This window comes from Motacilla alba, chromosome 4 (genome assembly GCF_015832195.1).
Source record: "Motacilla alba alba isolate MOTALB_02 chromosome 4, Motacilla_alba_V1.0_pri, whole genome shotgun sequence".
NCBI classification, from domain to species: Eukaryota; Metazoa; Chordata; class Aves; order Passeriformes; family Motacillidae; genus Motacilla; species Motacilla alba.
The window spans coordinates 29,379,225-29,394,043 of NC_052019.1; the positions used below are offsets into that span (position 1 = coordinate 29,379,225).

The window sequence follows — 14,819 nt, forward strand, 5'->3', positions numbered from 1 at the left end:
TACACAAACCTGTGTGAAATATAACAGTGCTTTTCTTGTAGCCAGAAGGCAGACGAATGTTTCGAAGCAATCCCTTTGCTGTCAGCCTTATGCGCATGTTGGATAAGGAAAATTTCGGGGACCATAACATGTCTTCAGTGCAATTGGAAGACAAACAAGCAAGAAATAGCCTCCATGAACAGTCACATACTCTGTTTTAAAATCACTACTGGCAGAAGTGAGCAATTCTTGCTAAAGAAAACAGGCTTGAAGAAATAATCAGGTCTCCATTCCTCTGCTGTTACTTCTTATGCACAGACAAGCAAAAAATCAGTAGAAGCAGATATCCACAATGTAAATGCTGCTGGCAGCTTCTCCTCACCAGATGTTCTGAAAACAAAGCTTGTCCTCAGAATAAAACCGACTTAGTGATTTCGAAAACCAACAGCCTCTGAATTGCATCACAGTACCGATGCTCAATCTGCTATGGGACTCCGTGGGCTGGGAACTGGAAAAGGAGAAATGGGAGGAGGAGGATGAGGAGGGAGGAGGAGGAAGTGGGTGGTCTCACCAGCTGAATATATCATCTGGCAATGTCACAGTCCATGTAGTTTTTCTTTGGAAACTGTAAGGAACATTATTTGAATATTCCTGGAGGCATAGTTCAGCTTCGCCCTCCAAAAATCTTTTCAGGGTGCACTTTTTAAAACTGTTTATTTCAATCAAATATTATGTCCACATTTAAAGTACTAACAAATCCAAAGACACATCTATTCTCTAAGAACAATTCAGTATTTGAGAGCTGCTTAAAAGAAATTCTGCTTAGCTTGGCAGCTCAACACTGCAGATGCTTCCATTTATCATCAGAGGAGAAGGACTCGGGCATTAATTCACATTAAAACAGTTCTCTGCCAGCTGGGTTTTGAAGGCACCCAAACACTGAGGCAAATAAGCAGTGTTGGAGGAATTCTTACAAAATAGATGTTCTTCTCATATTTGATTAGTCCTCATATAAAAAGTGTTCTCTGACTATTTAACGAGCTGCAAAGTTTAGCATGTACTTTGTTGAAGTCCACTGACATTAGCAAAAATTAAATTAAAAATAAATTTAGAAAATAAAAGAGTAACTGTTTTACAGATTAGAAAATGTCACGTTTTTTACCTGTGACCATGACTAGACATACATGCACTGGCCACCTTCCTGCACAAAAAGAAACATTTCACTACTTTTCCTGAGGTCAGCAGCTGCCTCACCAGGCAGCCACTGCAGCAGGGACCACCCAAGTACTCTCAGCCAGTGCTGGAGACAAGACAGTGGCAGTTCATACTTCTTTGGCATTGTTTGAAGAGCTGGCCTGCAGAGACTTTGTTACTCTTCAGAGACAACAAAATTAGGTACTTTTCTGTACTACTAACATTTCAGCAAACCCCAGCCAATCCGTAGCTTTAAACAGTTTTTCCACTTCCAGAAACAATTAACTCAATTTACCCTGCAGCAGGTATAAGCCAAATCAAATATCACAGTGACAGGTCTCATTTCAGCAGTGCCTTACCTGTCCTCTCATTATCTCCACAAATCTAACTTTCATATTTTAATAGCATGTCTTACTTGCTCAAGATGGACTTTAAGTTCATAGAGCTTATTTTCCACATCAGCTAGAACTAAAAATAGCATGTTGTTGCTGTATCTGGATATCTCTGAGATCACGCAGAGCCCAGTACAGTGATAGTGAAGCAGATGCTCACTGTATGTAGAGCAGAAAAGCTGCAGCACAGCACCGAGACAGACCCATCAAGGCAACCTCCACAGCAGACTGTGTGAGAATACACCAGCATGTTTTCAAAGCAGGTACCAAAATATTTATTTCCCAGCACACTGATGAAGCATCAACTCTGAAGTACTATAATACATCTTCAGTCCACACAAAACCATTCAAAATAAGTACAAAGACAGTAAATTAGGTTTTTTTGTTTGGTTCCCAGGGCAGCCTCTACACACAGCAGGGCATGCATGTCATTACTGCTATAAAACCTCATCTATTCCTTCTAGTCTGAAGAGCTTTGGCACAAGCAATGTGTGTTCATCTATCTTTCCAACAGCCTGCAGTTCCAGACTCTTTCCTAATCCAATACTATTATCAAAGACATTTCCCTTTTCTGAGCTGCATTATTATGATGCTTGAAAACCACACTGAGCAGTAAACCAGAAGGCTTGTTACAGCACAGTTCAGTAGACTTGTGTATTCACACATGCACAGTTTCATTAGCACATCTCATCATATATTAGATCATTATTGTCAAATCCTTTCTTAATTAAGGCATTTTGAGATTTTTACTGGGCATAAAGCCAGTTTTCAAACATCATTTAGCACTCAGCCACACCAAGTTTTACCCTTTTGCCAGGGCACCCCCAGAAGAACTCCCCTTTATTTCCCTCCTGTTCCCACATTCCTCCAAGGGAGAAGCTGCCCTATGTAGTAAATATTTTCTCACCTTCCCAATCTGATGCTCTCAAAAAGGTGGAAACAATCCAATCAGGCTAAAAAAAAAAACCCAACAAAAAAACCAAAACCACTGCAAACCAACAAAACACATCCAAAAAACAACCCACCACTTCTCCCCATCCTTGCATCAGTGCTTAGGAGAAAGGTAAAGAACTCCTCATTGGCTGTAAAACCAGAGAAGAAGGAACACCCTGCTGAAACCTCCTAGGAATAGAAGCTAGAACAAAGAATCTCTATAGGAAAAACATGATGTAATGAACCAGTTTGGAAACTGCAGAAAGAATGAATCACCATACAAAATACGAGCAGACCAAACCTCTATATGAACATCAAAATCGTTTTAGGAAAGACCAAAACTACTTTTACCAAGGTACACAAATAATACTTTTACTGCCTCTTCTTTCCTGCTCTTTGTTTGGATGAAAATAGGCCACGAAGAAACAGATACATCATATTATTTGTAAAAAACCTTCTAATTTGACAAAAATGCCTTTCCAGCCTCTAGAGTTTTAATTCTATTAAACCCCAGAAACCTGAAACAAGTCTGTGTTATTCAGAAGCAGACGTGACAGCACGAATAAAGAGCAATGGATGCATGTCTCATCTAGTGCCATCTAGTACCCAGCGCTCAGAGCACTCTGACAGCAGCCAGCAAGGGGACTGCCCATGCCAGTCTGAACAGCTCCCAGGCAAGACTCAACTTGCAGAGAGGTTCCTCCAGTAATCTTTCCAGAGCTCAGTGTCACACCACAGTACAGCCCCACTGCGGTGGCCATGCATGTGCTAGCATGGTTTCCTTGGCTCAGGAAAACAGCACCTTCCACTCCTGTCTGCACTCCCACGATAGTCATCTGGGGCCTCGTGCTGCCAGACTACAAAGCCTGGGCGTAATCCATCGGATCTTAACAGAGCACGCCAGGAGCATGCACTGTCTACATTTCATGCATAACATGAGGATCACAGACAGGTCTCTTTCTTGACATTAGAGAAGGGTGACAGAAAACAGCACCAGAAAAGAGCAGAATAAAATAGGAAGCAATATACAAAGGACAAAAGGACAAGACAGATTTTATTTACTAGCATCTTACTGCTGGCTTCCCTCTGACTCCAAGGGCAGAACTTGCAATTAACATGGACAAAGAGGCTCTATCCTGTTATGACCGTGTAATTCAGTCTGGGTTGCTAAATGCATCAGCACCTGATGACACCATCAGATTGATGGAGGGACCAGACCTATTTTAACCCCAGTAGATTTAGCATATCTGCCACTCCTGGGAACATTAGCAATATGAAAAAAAAAAGGAGCAAAGTGCACTGGCATGTATAGGCTCTCAGTTCAGCTTCATGAGGCCAAATCCAGAGTGTCTGCATTTTTGCTGTCCCTTTCCCCCTCTCCTCAACCAACAATCTCTAAAAATGCCATTGGAACACAGTTAAGTGTCTCACTGTATAAAGGCCTAAATCAGGAGCTAGATATTTAGATCCAAGAAGTCCATGTAAAGGACACTTGGCTCCATGTCACAAGACAGCAAGAGCAGTGCAGAGCAGATGGATTTTACTGGCATGCTTTATTTCAGGAAGAACTGAAGGGTAATTGCTTATGCAAAGAGAGATGCAAAACGCAGGAACCTACTAAGAGCCAAAGGGTCATCTGTGTCCTCATTTTTATTTCTGGAAAATGACTGCTCCCTCTCCACTTTCCTGTGATCTCCTTGCTCTAGCCAGTGCTCCACTTAAAACACTTTGAAAAGCTAATCGTCCTGTAGGCAACAGTACCTGCTGCCACAATGAATGCAAACTGCAGCTTCAGGACTAATTTTAAGCTCAAATCCTCTCCTGAAGAAAAAAGGAAACATCTTCTTTCCTCAGAGCAGGAACTAAAATCCTAAATAATTTATGTTTCTTCTTTCTGTACACAGAAGCTTTTAATCATTATAAATTCAGCAGCCTGTCAAACTGAAGGTGATGCTGCAGTGGATTCCCAGGCAAACTAATACAGGAATCAGGCTGATCTGTGTCTCCCACATGTGGTATTTACATTACCTTCACTCTTTTATAATTGAGAATAGCCACCAAACACTGCAAGAATAATTTCATTTTTAACTTCTGATTTAAGGGAAGTGCATTTGCAGGATGTCCCTTTCAAAACGTCATTTTGGTTAGACTTTCTCAGTCAAAATCCTTCAGAACTACTGCACTACAACACTGTAAAATATCACTAATGTTAGAGTAAAATGCCCTAAAATTTGAAGCTTCTGTGATCTGGCCAGATGTGAAAAAGACTCACAACCACCTCTTTGCTGCCATTCAGAAACAGGGTAGGTGTATGCTCAAGTTCTTGTGAGCTCAAACCTCAAGCAGGAGAGGAAAAATAAATGCTTCAACCAGACCCATAGCCTACAGATCTATTATTTATTTACACAATGCTGATTTATATTCCCCATGCACATGTATTACATCCATGGCCGCACAACAATACCCAGAGAGCCTCTAAGAAAGAGCAGTATCGTAAATGAAGTCAATTCAGCAAGTAGATGCCCTAAGACATGATAATGGTTTATCTGGAAAGCATAAAGCACACTCAAGATAACTCACTGTCTTTTGCCTACTTGTGTGGGCTTTGTACACTCTCCCTTAGCCCAGACATGCAAAAAAAAAAAAAAAAGGCAGATGTACAAGTTGTTTAACCATCTTTGACACAAGGCCATGAGTTTCACATTTCTGCGACAGCTCAATGATTTTTCAAGTATCATGTCCACCTAAGCCCCTAACAGCATCCAAGGAACTCCAGCTCCCAACATGGGAATTTTCTCTATCACCTGGACTGAGCTGATGCAGTCTGTAGATATCCCTTTCAGCTGCCCTCTCTACTCACACAGAGGCTGGCCTATCCAATATTTAGACAAGTGTGAGAAAACCAAAGCTCTGTGCTGCTCTCCTGTGCGGCTTGTTTTTGTGAAACATCAAAATAAATACCGGGGGAGAGAATCACAGACATTCCTCCCCACAACAGAATAAATACTACAGAAATAAACTACAAACATTCCTGCTGTAGAAAGCCTGCATACTTCTGCATCACTACTTCTATGGAGTATGGATGTGTGAAGCTGGAGAGCAAGGTTCTCACAAAAGTTTGGAACTAAATAATAACAAAGAACTCTGAAATATCTAACCTGTAATCCAGAAAACAGGTCCTTACTTAAAAGCATTAACAGAAGAAACAGATCTTGTAGTGTGAAAATCATTTTGGTTGGGCTACAAAATGAATGATCATCTGTCACGACAGCAAAACTGATAAAACCCCTACCAAGTTCTCCTTCCTGAAATTTTAAATATAATCCAAACATTTTCAGTCCATCAATCTGACAAACTGCCTACACAATACTACTACCATTTGAATTAGATGGCTCATATGTTACTCCATAGCAAGCCTTGAGGTTTTGGAATTCCATGTTTTTTGTAAAAATATCTGTTGAAGGCACAGGGAAATACCACAGGGAATAGTGCTGATTGTTAGCACAGAACAACAGACAACCTTCCCAAATGGTTAACTTTCGGAAGATCAAGTTTTAGAAGAACACAAGGAACATAAATGCAAATACACTGATAGACTTAGCTGAAGGGACTAAATCTGGAATATGTTAAGATGGTGCTGTCATGTACCTCTGGTTTTTTTGCATCCTATTGCCTATTCTAACAAACATACTACATCAGGAAAACACCAGTTGTTTAAGTACAAACAATCAAACCAAAAAAACCCACTCAAAACAGATTACTTCAGAGTTTAGAGTGGCGTTCCCTGAATATCAACACCAGCCATTCCACTTTGAAGACTTCCGGAGCATTCTAGTTCTCACCCAAGAAATTAAATCCTTAGATCCAGCTGTTGTACTATACTTTATTTAGTAACAGTGTAAAAATCTCACCAAGAAGGCAACAGCTATTGTGTTTCAAAGATTAGTTCAGGTTTGTAGACATTCCCTTAACTCTTCAAAACAAATGCCATTATATGGCCCAAATGAATACAATTATTAACAAATTCCAATTCATACATTTAGATTATATGCATTTATTTATGTAGAAATAGCAAAACAAATGCCAGCTTTCATAACTAGTTCACATGCAGTAACTACTCTACTTAGCTTTGCTGTCTGTTTGTAAGAGCATTAGCCTGAAGGTATTCTAAGGTTAGATCACAAGACAATTGAGTCATTCAGATAGTCCTCATAGTTCACATAATGAAAAAAAAATCTAAAAAAGACTATAGCCAGCTTTTTATTGCAGCTAGAAAGGCAACAAAATTGTCCAGCTATGGTAAAATATCTGCAAAAAATGTTTAAGCCTGGTATCTGTTGCTTTTCAAGGGATAAAGTGAAAATATTAATTCACATTGTTCAACTGCTAGCATTTCCAGTGTGTAAAACATTAACTGTATTAAATGAATACAGACTCTAATCTTGCACTAATCTGGTTGCCCCAGAACATGCAAAACTGTCCCAAGTTCTTCTGCAGGATTTCCTGGCTTTTCTTGTGGAGATAGGGATAGAGACAGAAAAACTGATGAACCCAACTTATTTACAAATGCTGAAGCTCTTAACACCAGAGACTGAGAATCCAGTCTATCCAATTAATCTATATTGAAATTCCCAGTTAGAGCTAGTCAGAAGTTTCACTTCTGCAATGTCGAAGACCTGCACCTCTTGGCTGCCAGGGCATGCATGTTCACATATATATCAAGGCCTTTTCAAGTCTCTAAGCAACACCACTGCCTGCACAGTGTCTTCTACACTTGCAAAAACTCTTACAAGCAAATACACACCACTCCCCAATCAATAATGAACCCCTGAAGATCCTCTAATCAGATATAAAAGGAGAAACAGTGCCCTAATGAGCTACTTGAGCAGATACTCCTCATCAGTTGGGATAATTCGCCATACATTGCTCAATGCCACAGACAACTGAAGACCTAGGTATTTGGCACTCATAACAATGTGCATCACATCTCAGAATAGTCTTCCCAATTTTTAAGAAAAATAGATTTTTTGATACAGTATAACATATAATTTTAAAACATTAAGTCTTGTTTGTTGTTGTCAAAGCAAAATCAGAGTGTGATAAACATTAATCCTTGTTTTTCAGACATGGAAAGTACAAGTATTTTGAGAGTAACCTATTCTATCAAACAATCTACAACATAAGAACTGTTTCCTCTCAAGTTTCAACAGGGATGACTAGGAGAATAGAAGAAAGGGGTGTAAACTGAACCTTAAAGTATGCCCTCAACTTTTGTCTGAACCAGAGTATTTTGTTAGCAAAAGCATCTTATCCCAGTATTAGGGTTTGAGCGAAGAGCCAGACCCCACAACTTTAACAACCTGTTCCAAGGGACAGCTTCTTAGACTGTTATATTTATACATTATTCTTCCATTTGAGCTTGGTCAGCACTATTACTCACTTTTGCAATAAGCCCCCTGACTTAATTTCTTCCCTTTCTCAGTGTTATATTTTCTCACAAACGGTTGAACTAGAACAAACATCCTTTCTTTAAGAGAGTAAGAAAACAGAACACCGTGGTGGAGCATGCACCATTTTTTGATAAAGCTGCTTTGGTTTTTGTGGCTTCTACAGCCTTTAGTAACAAATTCTATGCTGCATACTCCATCACAGTGCTAAAAGATACAACATAAATCACACTGTTCATACTGAATAATACTTTACAGGTGTATCCATCAGTTGTCCGTGCTGTTGTCCTGACAATGGTCTTATGCTGCACATGTAAGTCTATCTTATTACCTGTAATACACCACCTTTCAGGGTCATGGAAAAACAGGATAAGCCAAATATTCACATGCTTTATTCCCCAAGTGACTGCTTTACCTTTGGAACTGCCAAACAGGATATTTGCTTTTGCTTGGCTTACGTGGGTTCAGAGATTACTGTGCTGTAACTCAATGTTTGGCCAGTTAGAGAGACCTGAGATGTGAATACCCAGTGCATCCACACACACTGCACTGTAATATACTACAGAGGGATTAGACACAGACGGCTTTTTTTACAGGGAAGTTGAAGTAAAAAGGAAATAGCAGTTTTTTAGAGGCAGTTTTGCATATAGTTCAAAATTCCATCTCATAAGAGGCAACATTTTTATTCATATTTACATCAAGACATTACAGTAAGTGCATATAAACATCTTTACCTGAAGTTAGCAAGTTAAGAAGTATAATTAAACATTCCCAAGAACTTAATTCTGCCTTAGCTTTAAAGCCAGTGCTGAAGAAATACACCACAGAACTTGTAGAATTTATCTGATGCACTAAACATCACCCATGAAAAATACAGAATTCAGAAAAAGAAACCCTGTGAATGTTTTACCACAAACGAGAAACAAACAGCTGCAAATAGGCAAGTCTGCCCAGTTTTACAGGCACACTAACAGTATGTTGTGGCTTGCTCCATCAAGCAGATTCTGGCTGTGCATCATTGCTGTAAATGAATGGAAAATGGAGAAACAGCACCAACATTAAGGGAACAGAAGTTTTTTCATCCTTGAAGAAATGTGAAAGGCAGCATGAACAACTGAGCTAGACACTTAGTTAATATCTTAATATCAGAGTTCTGATATTACGAGTTAATATTTTAACTCTTAATTAAGAGTTAATCAGAGTTCTGCGGTAACAAATTAGTCCTGGGCACATGAGCAGGAAATAGAAGTGAGGTTGGAACTTCTGACTGGATAAGGCTAAAAACTGTAGACTTAACTGAAATGAATGGCACTGAAATAAAAGAACAAAAGCTTTATACTAGCTGCAGTCATTAGAACAAAGCTTCACTATAATATCAAAGCCAAAAGAAAAAAAAAAAAAAAAAAAAGAAGATAGTGGGCCTCAGTCTACATGGTACTGGCTGGCATTATTTCAGTTCATTTCAAAAAAGATCATTTGTCTTTTCTTAAAATGTAAGACATTGTACTGCAGAATATCCAAGCAGTCACACAGTATTTTTATTCTGTAAGAACTATCTGCAACTGTAAGGATGGAAAAAGACTTCTTAAAAGTGCAAAATACTCCACCAGACAGCTCTGCATTCATAAATGTGATATTATACTAATTCTCTGTACAAATTAGAAAGGTATTAAGTTGAATGTCTAACATCTCCAGTTTTGGAAGCTGACTCAGTATAGTACGGAGTTCAGGTCTGTTAAAACAAACACTGAAATACAGCCTTTTTATTGGCAAAAGTATGAGTAAAGAGCATTTATTAAAATATTGCTAAATATTACAGTCAACTTGGAGTTTATGGCTGTGTTTTTCAAATCCAACACTTCAAAGTTAGGTAGCTAAACTCTTTTTTAGGTCAGAAAAGATGAACCATAAACAAAAGTCTAAAAAACCAGTAAAAAGGGGAGAGAACACTACTTTTCTCAAAAGTAGAGAGAATGTGCACACTGAATTTTGGGGGAAATAAAGTTATATTTTGAGACTACTGTAAGCAAGCGTAAGAGAAATTTACTTTTCTAGTTTCTAGTCCAGACATGGATTTTATTGCTTATTAGGAGTTTCCTCAATTGAGCTGATCAAGACATTATGTTGCTGGCTGAATCATGCCCTACATGATTATACAATAGACCAAGTTTGAGCTTTTGAAATTCAGTGTCAGGTTTTACCTAAACTAACATTAGCTCAGCCAAATATCATTAAAAGCAGCAAACAGAATGAACTTTGGGCAAAGTCTGACAGAAACCCTGACTCTTAACAGAAGATATCGAAGTACTCAGCCACAATTAATATGAATATATTTGACACCCAAGAGATTAAAAGACAAAAGCATTAAATGCACGTTATGACTACAGGAAATGTAAAAAATACTGCCACAGTACCAGAGTTATAGGTCAGAACTGATTTGGCCAGTAATTTCAGGCTCAAATTTACAACATCTGCTTGGCTACAGCACCTCTTCCAGAAAGACATCTGCTATTCACTCAGGGGACACAGGGCCTTCCAGTGATCTTCAGTATCTTTCAAAAAGGGCTTTTCAATGAGCAATTAATTACAAGTAGCTTTTAATTCAACAAATACACACTGATTCTCGGGAAACTAATTTAGACTGCCAACCCTCTTGAAAAGACCTGGAAACTGCTGCAAGTAGAAGCATCATCTGAAGACTTTTCAGTCTCTTGGCAGATAGAAATTGGCACCAGGTGTCCTGACTGGCGCAAACACCAAAAACAAACCCAATAAGAAGTCCTTAAAACTCTGCCAGATTTTGAAACGCCATCTGCCACTTAATCAGCTGCGATTCCTCCCTCTGCCACATGAGCAGACACACACATCAACATGCTCTGATAACTTCAACTTCTTACACAAATGTAACCTACAGTGACACACAAAGACAGTTCACACCAACAGGTGATCTACAATGAACATCCCAGAAAAGGAAGGTTATGTGGGATTCTTCTACTTGCTTGGTTTTGGTTTTTTTAATGCTGCAACACAAAAGTTCATTCAGTACCTACTTTGGCTAAAAACTAAAAATTACACCCAAATTTCATATCTTTTTCTTTTTTATTTTTTTTTTTTTTTGCATACTGTTTAAACCTCCTTAGGTTTCACTGGAAACAGAAGAAAAGAACAGACTGTATAGCCTAAGCTGGGTAGCCAGAAGACAGGAAGTAGACAAAACCCAGGAAAATAGTCTTTTTTCCATATTCCGTGAAACTAGAGTCAGTGATAGTTTACAGAATTATCCATTGTGCATCTCTTCTTCCCACAAAAGAACCAGCATACTAATGTAATGTATAAACTTAATTTGAGTTGTACCACAAAAAATATAAAATGCACTCAGGAAACTCACCAGGACCCAAACAAGACAGGCTTTGGTGTACATTTCTTCCAGGACTACCTTCAGAAAGGGAAGAAACAAGCAAACAAAAATTATACTTCAAGCCAGTAAGGGGCAGTAGGGCTGCTTTTTTAAGATTCAAGATTCTTCCCAAATAAGCTCCTCAGACTTTGCAATTTCAGCTTCTTTCTTCTGATGGCTGATGGCATGATCTACAGCAAGATTCAGCATTATAAGAAACTGTTTGGAAAATGGAGGATGCATTCCCAATTACAATTATCCCATTCCGGTTATTATATTTCATTTAAGTCAGGTAGTACTGTTTCACTCTACTCATTCAAAGAGGACCACAGACAATGAAAAAACTACCATCTATACTGCTATTACAGCATTTTTTTCCTTCTGTATGCTACTGTTATTTTATTTACATAGAGCAGCAATAAATTAACATTCTCAAATGTGCTAACAATCAAGTTAGATATAAATGACAGCACTGAGACTGAGAAAGTTAACCCACCCTTACTGTATTACTTAAAAGTTATGTGAAAATTAACCTACAAACTTAATTATTTTGAAGGATATTAAATGAAAGCAATCTTTTGGACTGCTGAGTGTAAGTGCAAAAGTCATGTGCAGAAGTTCCTAAAAGGTCTTCTCACAACACCCTTCTGCAGGCTTTAGGAATAGTGTAGATCCTATGGCACAGGTTTCCTCAGGAAACAAGCTGCTTTGTACCACCACTGTACTTGTTTCCTCCCACCTCAGCCTTGCAAGTAGAGCTTTGCTCCAAAGTGAAAATTTGGTTTTACAAACCTTGCCCTAAGGTTTGTATCTGGTCTTTTGATTCACTCTGGCAGAAAGGACTAATTTTAATTCAAAAGTAAAACTAAAGCAAACATCTGATACAGAAACAAAGTGAAGTAAATATCCTCAACAGCCAGAGCTGATCAGCATGCTCTCACAAAAATCTTGCTTAAATTAAACAAAAACTTGGCAAAATCTAGTCTACACTGTGTCTTGCAAGCATGCAACCTTATAAGCAGGTGACAGAACACCATTTAACAGACAGATTAATTATCCTTTATTTTTAGTCCTTATAGGATGCAAGTTTCAAGCAGACAGTAGACAATGAATGTCCCTAAAGCAAATACGTAAGGAACAGAACCTTGCAGAGCCAGTGTCCAATTTGGCGAACTGCAAAGAAAATGAGTCAACTATCCCAATTTTTCTGAAATCATAAAGCACAGCTGCTCCTTCTCAAGCCAGAGAGATCCAAGAAAAAGTGAAAAATTGACTACCCAACAGCTGATTACCTCTAGTCTCAGCAACTTTCCTTGCTAAGTGTAGAGGCCCAGATGATTTTGGTGTGCACTGGTTCAGAGAAGCAGTCCTGGTCTTGGGTCCTAAAAGTAAAAGCTTAGATGAACTTTTAAGTAGAACTATTTAAAGTTTTAAAGCAATTAAAGACATATCTTACATATTGACATTAAGTACAAGATGCACAAATCTATTCAAACACAAAAAGAGAAACCTAGAATGTTTAAGCTGTATTTAAACTTAAGTCTGCTTTGCCAGAACTCACCTTGGAAGAAATAAAAAGATAATTTAAAAAGCCTTCTAAGCAGGAGAAAACATTAGTAAAGATTTAATTTTAGCACTAAGATCAAGTTACTGAAGTCTCAAAACAGCAGCAAATACAATGCAGCTAAGGAAACACTGGCTGAAAGAGACCTCCAGAGGGCAGATATCATCACTCCCATTCAGAGCAGGGTCACCATTAAGACGAGATCAGCTGACCACACTTTTGTCTAGATGGGCCTTGCAAGCCTCCAGGAAGGGTGGTTCACCACTGGGTAAGGATGCATCTCCCACTCTACAAGTTACAAGCATTTCTGATTGCTACATGATCTGGTGCTACTGAGAAGAGTTTGGCAGCATGACCTTTATAGCTGTCCTTTTCAAGTTATTGACTGCACAGGCTCAACTCCCTCAACCTCTTCTCACGGGAGAGACCCCACCTATCTTCTTAAGTCTCCACTGGATCATTCCAGTTTCAAAACAACCCTCTTGGTCTGGGAAGGACTCAAAACACAACACCATAGTCCAGATAACACTGATCTGAAGGGGAATACCAGGTTCCTTTGGCCACACTGCTCCTGCAGGTGCTCAAGGCACACTACCAGGTCACTGAAGACGGTGAGTTATGCATGGTTGTGTTGTATGTGCTGGACCCCGACAGAAAGCATCAGCTTGTCAGAAAGCCATATGATTCATGTTCCTTTCAAAGTGAGTTATAATTTGTGGCAAATTCTGTTTCTTTTCACTGTTTACTCCTTTAAAGCATGTCATTACAGCAAGACATTTGGCAGGCATCTCTTATTTATTTTCCATTATGTCAGATACCAGCTTAAAATTTAAGTCTAATGCAGGAGTACAACATTTAATTAGGTTTATCCAATTACAATAACCAGTTCACCACAAAGATGGTCAGAAGCAAGCTGATTAAAGCTAGGACTTAGGAAAGAGACACAGCAAGCTTATTTATCTGCTCCCATTATGTCTTTAATTTTGGTCAGAGAATGACTTGTCAACTGCTGTTTGTGGCCTGAGTGGAAGTTGCACTGTTGGCCAATCAAGAGTTCCTTGCTTAAACCAAAAGAGGAACCTGAACAATACTTAAAACAAAGCCAAGAAGTAGATTTAATGTTTCTTTTAGCACAAGGTTATAAAACACAATTAATTGTCTTGTCTCCATTAAAGCTTCTAATTCAGTCCAAGAAGAATATCGAGAAAAAGCAACATGAAAAGCTAAGTTTCTGTGACTCTTCCCTTTGAAAGATGGGACAACTCATTGATCTACAGAAGAAGATACATTCTAACAAAATCTTATGCAAAAATATATCCCCATCCCCCAAGACTGTTTTGGTCCTGAAAAGGGAGAAGATAATACAAAGTCTGCATAAAGAGAAGAACAACCATACAATCAGGATAAATTCAGGTACGTCTGTTATGTGTCTACTGCACATTTCCAGCAGTAACAGAGTCTGCGCCCTGAATTTTCCAAAGGAAAAGAACTCTTTAAACAACACAAACCCCATGCAATGACACCTGCCATATAGCAAGGTGCATTTAGTCCATGTACCATGCAAACCTGACCTGTACCATGGCACAGAGTTCTTCATTTCCCTAAAATACCTCCATCAATTATGGCAATACAAAGAATATTTGAGCCTTCCTATGAAGTCTTACAACACTTGAAGCAGCACTGATGTGATTTTACCTCCTCTATTTACAAACAGACTCATATACCTTTTGGAGTTGACCTCAACGAGTGCAATCTAGGTCTTGGTAGTGCTTTCAAAGGACCAGACCCCGAAGTGCCATTCTGGCAGGCTGGTTTTGAAGGCCATTCTCCATTCCTGATGACTGTGGCACTTGCAGCTGCAAAAGAGAATCACAAAGGAATTTGCTCTAGGCATATATAGTTTAGAGAAAATT

At 38.8% G+C, this 14,819-nt stretch overlaps 1 protein-coding gene across 7 annotated transcripts in view; it reads right to left on the minus strand.

The window, feature by feature from the left end:
• MTUS1 (microtubule associated scaffold protein 1) overlaps nt 1-14,819 on the minus strand; it is a 125,917-nt gene that overhangs the window by 53,246 nt on the left and 57,852 nt on the right. For 5 of the 7 annotated variants that reach the window (XM_038136099.1, XM_038136098.1, XM_038136100.1 and 2 more), the window contains 3 exons: nt 14,631-14,762; nt 12,635-12,724; nt 11,334-11,381 (listed from right to left, as the gene is read on the minus strand). In XM_038136099.1, the coding sequence (XP_037992027.1) occupies nt 11,334-11,381; nt 12,635-12,724; nt 14,631-14,762 (270 nt within the window). Of the gene's footprint in view, nt 1-9; nt 11,298-11,333; nt 11,382-12,634; nt 12,725-13,123; nt 13,140-14,630; nt 14,763-14,819 lie in introns of those variants that run through there. The other 2 variants (XM_038136107.1, XM_038136105.1) reach the window with 2 other exon arrangements.